Here is a 10,725-nt window from a genome sequence, read left to right on the forward strand (position 1 = left end):
AGAAAAATTTCTCTAACTCAAGCTAGCCTTTCTGTAACACTCTTTTCAGTACACACACTATGGTAACACACTTTACAGTATAAGAAAATCTTACGACAAAGTTCTTCAGGTGCTATGTTCCTTTGTGTGTGTCTATATATACATCATAGTAGTATCAGAATTAGTTTAATATGAAGTTAAAATATGAAAATATAGAAAGTTATACAGAAACCTGCATATCTTTAGAGCATACTATAAATATTTGGTAGAAAAAAATGATTTATGTGATTTTTTTATTTCTTCTCATTTTTAAAACAAATATGTATTCCTTATCTAAGGAACAAGCATGTTAATTAGGATACATTATTTTATTTTTAACATACTAACACTTAAAAGAGAAAATTCTCACCCTGGCTGACTGTATAAGTTGGTTGGAGCATCGTACTGTATACCAAAAGGTTATAGGTTCAATTTCCGGTCAGGGCACATACCTAGGTTATGGGTTTGATTCCCAGTTGGGGCACTTACCGGAGGCAACTGATAGATGTTTCTCTCTCACATTGATGTCTCTCTCTCTCTCTCTCTCAAAAATCAATAAAAATATATCTCAAGTGAAGATAAAAAATTTTTTTAAAAGTTAAAAATAAAAGAGAAAATTCTCTGTCCTATCTGGTATTAAGATGTTTGTAACATGCTATCAATAGAATTGTTTTCCCCAAAGCACTCAGCAGAATTTGTTACCATGAGACAGGAATCTAATTTAAAGCATAAGATGTTTAAAGTATGTATATGTCACCACCTATGAACTTTAACATAAAAATATTTTCATTATGAGAGGCTTTCGGTCAAGATGGCAGCGTAGGTAAACACAGTACTCACATCCTCCCACAATTAAATCAAAAATACAACTAAACTACAGATCAACAATCAATCAGAATCACCTGAAATCTAGAACAGATGCCCTACAACTAAGGATATAAAGAAGAAGCCACATCGAGACTGGTAAGAGGGTCAGAGACAGAAACAGTCTGGTCCCATACCACTTGTGGCAGATAAAAATTGGGAGGGATATCTTGGCTGCAGAAGTCCCCTGAGGAGTGCGGGGTCCCAGCCCTCAGGGGAGAGCTGGAGGGGCAGCTTTCTCCCAGACAGAAGTGCTGGCAGAGGCCATTGTTCCTTTTATGAGCCCTTCCCCCACAGAGCTGGCAGGTGGGAGCCATACATTAGTCTCCATTAACCTGGCTAACATTGTTCACCCTGCCCTGGTGATTCCGAGACCCCTCCCCATCCAACCTGTGGGCCTATCCAAGCTGTTTTCAATGCCTTTTCCATACAAATGACATGTCTTGGCTCATGCTTCAGACTTTCCTAAAATCTCTCAAACAAGCAACATCTGGCCTTGGCATGCCCTGTATGTCCCGCTAAGTAGCCCCAGGTCCCGCATTAGGGATAGCTGACCTTGGTTCACAGCTTGGCCTCGCCTGGGCACCTCCACGCCCAGCACAAATAGCAACCATCTGCCGATCACTTTGTAGCTCATGCCAGGTGGCCCCAGGCAGAACACAGGCAGTGGATGACCTTGACCTGCACCTCCTGGGAGGCCCAGAGCCAGCATACCCAGTGGACAGCTTCTCGTCAAAGCACTACCCAACCACCTCCACAAGCAACACACTCAAGGCGTGGACTTAGGCACCAGAGCAGCGCTGAAGTAAGATCTACTCTGTGGGGTGGGCCCTGGCACAGCTGATCCTCGATAGTGGTCAAAGTCAGTCCTTGCCTTGCAGCGTATCAACCTAGGGGTAAATCCCTCCCATTGACGAGTCAACAGCAATCAAGGCTCAACTACAAGAGAAGGGTATACACAGCCCACACAGGGGGCACACATCAAGTGCCCACCTCAGGTGATTGGGGAGGCTGTCCCACTGAACCCTACAGGACACCAACTATATTAGGCCACTCTACTAAGCCCCAAAGACATACCACTCTACTTGGTACATAGAAACAAACACAGATAGACAGTCAAAATGAGGAGATAAATAAACATGTCCCAAATGAAAGAACAGAACAAAACTTCAGGCGGGGGGAAAAAAAACTGAAACGAAAAAAATAGAGACAAGCAATCTAGTGGATGCAGAGTTCAAAGCACTGGTTATAAGGATGCTCAATGAACTTAGGGGAAGAATAGCTGAACTTAGGAAGAACTTCAACAGTGTAAAAAAGGGCATGGAAGCCATAAAAGGAACCAGTCAGAAATGAAGAATACACTAACTAAAATGAAGAATCATTTACAGGGAATAAACAGTAGAATAGATGAAGCTGAGAATCAAATCAGCAATTTGGAATATAAGGAAGCAAAAAACACCCAATCAGAACAGCAAAAACAAAAAAGAATCCAGAAACATGAAGATACTATAAGGAGCCTCTGGGACAACTTCAAGCATACCAACACTCATATCATGGTGAGCCAGAGGGAGAAGAAGAAAGCAAGAAATTAAAAACTTATTTGAAAAAATAATGAAAGAAAATTTCCCTAACTTGATGAAGGAAACAGACATATGAAACCAGGAAGTGCAAAGTCCCATACAAGATTAACCCAAAGAGGCCCACACCAAGACACATCATAATTAAAATGCAAAAGGTTAAATACAAAGAGAGAATTTTAAAAAATGCAAAAGAAAAGCTGTTAGTACCTACAAGGGGGCTCCCATAAGACTGTTGATAATTTCTCAACAGAAACTTTGCAGGCCAGAAGGGATTGGCAAGAAACAGTCAAAGTGATGAAAAGCAAGGACCTACAACCAAGACTATTCTACCCAGCAAAGCTATCATTTAGAATCAAAGGACACATACAGAGCTTCCCAGACAAGTAAAAGCTAAAGGAGCTCACCACCACCAAACCAGTATTACATGAAATGTTAAAGGGTCTTCTTTAAAAAGTAGAAGAAAAGGGAGGAGGGAGGAGGGAGGAGGGGAGGGGAGGGGAGGGCAGAGGTGGGGAGGGGAGAGGAGAGGAGCAAAAATATGAACAATAAAATATACTGAGAAATTGTTAAATATTGAGAAACCGAGAACATTAAATGAACCTGCAAAGAGAGCACAGAATAGTTGAAAACTTTGAAGTTAACCCAAGAACTAGCTCCATAATTTACTAAACCATGTGCCTTAAGGAAGGTTATTTTATTCCCCTAAGACTATACCTCATCTATACCTACCTTAAAGGGATATGTGAGGATTAGAATTAATATAGTGAAATGTCTTCCATGTATCTGAAATGAGTGATTATTATTGTGTAGGAACAAAAGTACAACCATATGTGACACTATTTAAAAAAAAAAAAAGACAACAGTTTCTTTAAGGCCATAATAGTATTTTTCATCTTGGTATCCTCAACATCTAATTTGTACAAGTTTCAACAAATATTTGCTTAAATGAACCAAATATGATTTGAGAGAAGTTAGCAAAATAGTGGCGGGAGAATTAAAATATAGACTTTGCATGTAAAAATCAAGTAGAAATAATTGTAGATTAAATTTTTGGGAAATCTTACAGAAAACAGCAATTGGATATATGAATGTTGGATTGAAGAAATGTGTTATTTAATTAACACATTTTTATTTATTTTAATGAAGGTTTAAATAAGAAAACAGAACAGACATGAAAATGTAAGATGGGAGATTAAAATTGATGATATAAACTTTCTGTTAAAATGGTTTTTAATAGCTCCCAAAGCAGTGTTTTCTAACTTCCTAATAAAATACCCAGGAAAATATAAACAAAACAAAACAAAAACCTATACTACTAGCCAAAACTGAAAACCACAATCATATACCAGGGTTTAGGAGGAACCAAAGTTAATTATGAGATAAATGGAGGTAAACTAAGAAATAAAAAAACAAAACCACCAAATATATTAAGTACCTTGACAACTTTGCCTAAGAAGCACAAGTCACATAGAGAAAGAAAAGGGGGAAAACCACTATCTTTCCTTGGATGTGAAGGCCTACAACCCAAACCAAATAAAAAAGGGATGCTATCCTCATCTACACTACAGATAGAAATAGTTAATCCCCCTTTACCCTGTTGCCTCCACTGACATTTTTTAAGATATAGGCAAAGACTACAAATCACAAAATGTAAATGGTAGGAAAGTGGGGAGTGAGGTACTAGCAGTGGTAAAGTACATTCCAAAAGTCAGAGTCTCAAGGAGTAACATTCCTGAGAAGATAAAGATAAGAAGAACCCTGGTAAGCAATACATAAATGAATTGTGGTTTTATTGTACTATAGGTCTCAGTTCTAGAGAATCAGTCACAGGAGATAGGGAAAAGTTGCCAATTTTAACTAAAAATTTATATAAAGTATTGGCAAATCAAAATCCCCAAAAAATTAAAATAATACATCAGACAAGTAAAGTTTATCCCAAGAATGTAAGGATGAGTTATTTTTTTAAATGTGTGTATTACAATACTTTTTAGATAAGAAAAACAATATGATCAACTCAACAGATTTACAGAAGTATAAATACAAATCACCAATAAACCTAGCACAAACTCATTATTAACCATGACAGATGCAAATAAAAACGATGTTTTCTGATCATTAGAATGGCAAAGTATTTAAGACTAATAAAAGCCAACATTGTGTAAGGCAGTCTAGCACACTCCTGGTAAAAAGCTTAAATAGGTATAGCATACTCTTGTGTGAAATATTTTTCACACCATGTGCAATTATGTAATAGCATTCAATTAGTTACATGGGTCTCAATTTTTTTCTGGTTTCAGGACTCCTCTGCACCCATAAAAATTAGTGAGCAGATGAATGGTTGCCTGGGGCTGGGGGAGGGCTGACTACAAAGGGGCAGGAGGGAATCTGGGATGGGTGATCAAACTGTTTGTGGTGTTGGTTACATGACTGTATATGTTCGTCCAAAAATGTAGAACTTTACATTTAAGAGGCTGAATATAATATATGTAAATTAAACATTTAAAAAGTCTGACTTAAAAAATATTCTTGTGACAGCAATGAAGGATTTGAAGCCCCTGCCACTGATGGGCAGTTCTCTGGGGCCCAGAGTCAGCTGCCCTGGCCCCAGCATTGATCTCAGTACCTGCGGTGGTCTTTCCCCATCCTAACAGAATGCAGGCAGGTGAGATTGGAGAGATGAAGGATGGGAGTCCCCGAGGGAGCCAACTTCAGGAACCAGTTCACTGAAATCCAACTTACCGTCCAAGGAACCATAGGGGACCTCCTCATCCACAACCTGCCCCAGCTGTGGGAAAGGCTGGAGATAAAGAGCAGCCAATGGTCCAAAGCAGCCATCAGCTCACTGCAGATACTGACACCTGTACAACTATCAGAGTTGCCCCGGTCCTCCTAACACTCCTTCACAAGATGGCAAAGAGACCAAGGCAGGTTAAGTGCCATCTGAGAACCCTGCTCCAGCCACCAAGTAGAGCAATGCTGAGTAACACCAGGCTCCCAAGGCACCTTCACAATCAGCAAGTGACCTAAAGAATTAATGACTATTCAAACAATAAAACAAAAAGCAGACCATGACCTTACCAACACCAAAGAAATACCTAAGCAATAAAGTGGAAGGCTAAGAACCGAGATGTGAACATTGAAATGTTTATAATTATTGTTTACAAAACAAACACAAAAGGAGAATGTCAGCCAATGTTTCCAGCAATTTTTTCGAGAATGCCTGCACAGAAGACACCAGAGCAACATCCCCAGTTTCAGCAACCACAAGGTTTATTTTTTTTTTTTCCTGGTTTTTACTGTTTTGGTAATATGAATTGAAAGAAGAAATAGTAATACCACATAGGGAGACCTCCAACCAAAGAAATCTGAAATACATAGTAAATACTTTTATTCCCCCATTTCTGTTCATTTTGGGTGGTGCTAAACTTCCAAGTGTCGTGATTTAAAAAGAAATGTTATGCCCTTCTTATTTATTTCTAGGATGAGGGGAGGATAACATTTTTGCTTTCCTATATGACTCCCTTTGAAAATGTGCAGCATGAAGTTCCTCAAAAATAAAATTTTTACCCTTGAAAGGAAAAAAAATTCTTGAAGACCTCAAAGATGTTTTGCTTATGTGGGTTTTATGTATCAACATTTAGAATATTAGAAAATTAAATAGTTCTTTATGTATTCACTTTAAAAATAATAAGTGCACTAAATGTTAACATAAATTATGTATTCTTCATGAAAAATAGCTATTTTCCAAAGCAAAAGCCGTTTAGAGAGAAAAGCCACACTTTCATATTTTAGCAATCTCTTTAAGGTCTGGCTTCAACTAGAAAACTGGACTTTCATATCTGCTTCTGCATTCAATCTGTTACATGTATAGCCTTTGGAAAACTCCACTGTACATCTGTGAGAAAATGAGTGTGAAACGACAAATAACATCTGCATATTACTACGACAATAATTTTGACCTGCAAGTGTCAGGATCTCCAGGGGTTCCTGGACCACACTTTGAGAACCTCTGATTTAGCCTACACAAGAAAATACCAACTACTGAATACAGTGTAAGAAAATGCATTCCTTTTCAAATCAAGGAAGCAATCAATATCTTATGCGGATTCTCTGTCCTTATTTAACACAATAACATTCCCCTTATCCAGGGCAAAAACTTCCTACCAAACAATGATTTAGACTGGGCTACAAACTTCAAAGTAAACGAGAAACATTTCTGAGGTACAAGGATTTTAAAAACCAACAGTCCATAAGAGGTACAGCATCATCCTCACACCCCAAGCCCTGGGTTCCGTACCACCACCGGTGGCATTAAAGCAAATAAAGCAATAAAGCGAGCCGTAATCCTTTTGCTGGGGGTGGGGGGGTGGGGGAATGTTTGGCCTTCAATTAAAAAGAAAAAAAAAGCCCCCCCAAAAATACAAAACAACCACCGCCCCCTCTGTGACGCCCAGAAGAGCGAAGCGCAATCAAGCGAGGCGCGCCTGAGCGGTGTGCCTCCCTGCGGCTTTTGGTTTAGGTGTCCATACAACTTTCCTAACTGCAGAGCGGTCCGCAACTACTCCTTACTCCAAGAGACTAAGTCAGGCCCGCTGTCCCTCGGAGCTGAGTTCCCAGGTGACTTTCACATACTTTCCAAAGAAGCGGTGGCACCACCAGGTGACCGCGCAAATCCGGGGCGGGCACTTGGCTGCACCGGGCTCTGCGAGCGGCGGCGCCTCCGGGTCACCGGTCCCGGGAGTCCCTCCAGGGTGGTAGGGCCAGCCCCCGGCGTCGCGGACCCCGGGTCGCTCCAGCCTTGCCGAGGCCCGGTGCCGCCTCCCTTCCCGGCCTCAGTTTCCCCTTCTGTACTGGAGAGGTGGGTGCGGCCGGCCCTTGGCGCCCCTCCGGCTTAACTAGAGGACTCTCCACCACAGAGGCCGCTCGGCCGCTCACCCGGCTCAGGCCCTCCTCACCTGAGGGGGCCGGTCCGCGGCGCCCCGCACTCACCAGGCTGACGCTTCAGCGCCATCAAGGATACCAGGTAGTGGGCGATGTCAAAAAAGGGGAACATAGACATGCGAGAAAAGGAAAGGGTCAGCTCATCCCACGGAGAGGCCATGACGACGACCTACCGCGGCAGCCGGGGCGACGGGCTCCCAGCTCGCGCGGGGAGGGCTGGGGGAGGGGCGGCCGCGGGCACGTTCTTCGGCGCGGCCCCGAGGAGCCCCGCGCGTGCGCCCTGGCACCCGCGCGCGGAGGGGCGGGGCCGCGCGTCTCCCGAGTCACAGGCGCGCCCCCGTCGGCGGGTGGGCGGGGCGACGGGGTTCCCGCCGTTTCTGCGGGGCCTGAGCTTGTCCAAATAAGGGCCCCTCCAGCGCCTGGGTGCTGCAAGCTGTGCCGGCCGGGGAGAGCCGGCGGATGAGTAAGACGTAAGTAATAAATGAAATCGCATCGATAGTGTTAACACTGAGTGCATTTATTATTTTTTTAAATGAATTAAGAACTATTTTATATCTTTCTGTTGTAATTTCTAATATGTTAAATATCGATACCTGTGACCCTCATAAACAAAAGCTTTGTGGCATCCTCAAGAAATTTTTTTAAGTCAGCTTTTTTAAAGATTTCATCTGCATACATTATATTCGCCCATTTTCATACATAGTTCTATGATTTGGGACAAGCACGTGCAGTCTAAAGGGGAGACCCTCGGAGTCGGATTTCTTTCTGTAAATCGATGTCATTCGCCTCTATTTCTCCACCAACTACAGTGTTCACATCACACCGTGACTTACTGGAGATATGAAAAAGAATGCAACTAATGTCCCGCCCTCAGGAAACTGATAGTGGGGAAGGCACATGATAAGAATAGAGCCGCAGTTGTTGGATAATTATTCACCTTTCTAACTATAGACAAGAAGATTTCTTACAGAACCTGGGAAACCAGAGGATGAAAACAGGCTGCAGAAAGATAAGGTGCCTCAATGGTCCATCACTCAGAGAAGAAATACATGTTGAGAACAGACCAAGGACAGGACACGCTTTGATCTGGTTGCTGTGCCCGGACCCTGACCCCTCCGGGAGTTTACCTCAGGGACGCTGACCGTTCTTCCAGTCCCAGGAACAGCGTTTGTAACATAGAAGCTTCATCACCTTGTTACCGGACTTTGAGCTCCTGAAGGCCGGACTGCAGACCCCTCCGTCCCCTTTCCTTGTTATAGTGTAGCTTGCAGGAGCATGTAGCTATCTTCTCCCTCACTGGTATATAAATCAGCCAACTGAGAGGGGTCAGAGCAGAGTTTCCAGGGTGACCCACTGCTCTCCCCATACTGCCAGCATTATTGGAATAAACACTCATATGTGATTCAACCCTGTCTCTGCTTAATTTGTCTCAAGTAGTGACAGGCAGTCTTGGACTCCCTTGTGTCTGGTATCAGTTTTAATCCATCTATGCTCAAGAGTAACAGGTACCCTTAAATCAAATAATAATCCAATTGTAGGAGTGGAATGGACCCTTTTAAAAAAAAAGTACCTTGGATTGCAAGTCATAGGAAACAGTTCTGGGCAGTTTAAGTAAAGTAAGGGATTTACGGAAAGGCTACCAGGGAACCTCATGAAAACCAAGGAAGAGTTGAGTCATCAAGCCCCAAGAAGAGCAAGAAGCTGGGCGTTTCTGGGACCAGCAGCAGCAGGTGGTTGTGGGCTGCTCTCAGTTACTAATGATAGTCAGTGTTAACACTGTTCAGTCTCTATGTCCCCCTATTCATAGACTTCCAGGAAAGAGAGCCTGCCCTGGCCTGGGACAGACATCTTCTGGTTCACTAGCTCTGGAGGGAGGCTGGGTCACATGGACCCACAGAATCCCCAGATATAGGCAATGTCCTGAGAATGGAGGGAGCCAGGCAGCTATCACAGGAGGTATCTATTACCATCATTTTCTTTAGCCCATTCATTTCAGAGTAGAAAATTCAAAGCTAGAGTGAGATCACAAAGGCAGTTAGTGATAGACCAGAATTTGTTATTTTCCTGTTACGATCTCCCCTAAGTACTCCTACTGGGCTTTCTCCTGTCCCACGGACCCCAGATACTCCCCCGAAGTTGTCTTGCACTGATAGATCCAGCATCCCTACGGAAATGAAAAGGCCGCCAGATGAGGGCCAGGAAGACCTGTTAGGAGTCAGAGCTTTGGGTAAACAGCCAGGATTAGAGGAATTTATAGTTTTCAGCATAACCAGTTTGTTGAAGGGGCTGACCTCAGTGGCGGCACAATCAGGAAGTGGATTTATTACCCTCCAGACAAAGGCCCCTCCTATAATCCTGTGTCAGATCTCCGCTCATCCTTTTTTTCTCAGCTATCCCAGGGCTTCTTTGTCATTTAAGATACTAAAAAGTTAAATCAAATAAAAAAACTAAAAGCCCAGTCCAATTAAAATGTCAATCTTGCATCGAATTCAGAGCTTCTCCCATTCCATCAGCTCAGGTCTGCCAGGCCCAGAGACTTGCAATGGGGGAAAGGGGCAGGGGTGGTCTTTCGACCTTTCCTCATCTTCTGGCCCCTCCACCTACTGTATTTTCCAAGGTCAAGGTACTAGGTAGGGAAATTATAGAAAAGGAACAGAGGACCTTCTAGTTAGCAAGTGTTGCTTATAGTTTTTTGGGGGGTGGTGGCTATTGATATTCTTCTTTATGGCAGAACCCCAGTGCTGACTCATACATGGGGTACATTTGTGGTTTTCACAACAATGTCATGGATCTCTACATAGCAAGGTCTCCCGACATCTACACTTATGGCAGACACCAGCAGATGGCACACCCAACAGGCAAATCCAACTCTGCATGTTAGTTAAAACCTTAAATATGGTTTTTCCAGCCTCTCAGCAAGGGGTGGCCAAGTGTTAGAAATTGGCAAATGACACGGAACAGAAAGTCTGTTGACATACTTCTGAAAACAGTAAAGAAGAGCAAAGCTGGAGGACCTACACCACTCGACCTCAAGACTTACTATGCAACTGCAGTAATCAAGACAATGTGGAATTGGTAAAAGAACAGACAGATATATCAACAGAAACAATGGATTCTTTTTTTTAATGATCTGTGTCCTTGAGATGGGCTCTTCTCCTCTTCTTTCTGCACTGAGTTAGCACAGCTGTCTTGTGACCATGGGAGAAAGATCAAGAAAATAGCAGATAACTGAGGGTATCAGCTAGCTCTCTCAGACTTACTGTTATATGAGAACAATAACCCTGTATCTGTTTAAATAGAGTCTGAATTGGCTTGGAGGAGG

At 42.7% G+C, this 10,725-nt stretch overlaps 1 protein-coding gene across 4 annotated transcripts in view; it reads right to left on the reverse strand.

Moving 5' to 3' along the window:
- TMEM38B (transmembrane protein 38B) overlaps positions 1–7,657 on the reverse strand; it is a 43,055-nt gene extending 35,398 nt beyond the window's left edge. The window contains exon 1 of one of the 4 annotated variants that reach the window (XM_081152537.1): positions 7,452–7,657. In XM_081152537.1, the coding sequence (XP_081008663.1) occupies positions 7,452–7,563 (112 nt within the window). In that variant the 5' untranslated portion in view covers positions 7,564–7,657. The remainder of the gene's footprint in view (positions 1–7,451) is intronic. The other 3 variants (XM_081152539.1, XM_081152538.1, XM_081152536.1) reach the window with 3 other exon arrangements.
- Positions 7,658–10,725: the final 3,068 nt, after the last annotated feature.

This window comes from Miniopterus schreibersii (assembly GCF_964146895.1).
Source record: "Miniopterus schreibersii genome assembly, chromosome: 11".
NCBI lineage: Eukaryota > Metazoa > Chordata > Mammalia > Chiroptera > Miniopteridae > Miniopterus > Miniopterus schreibersii.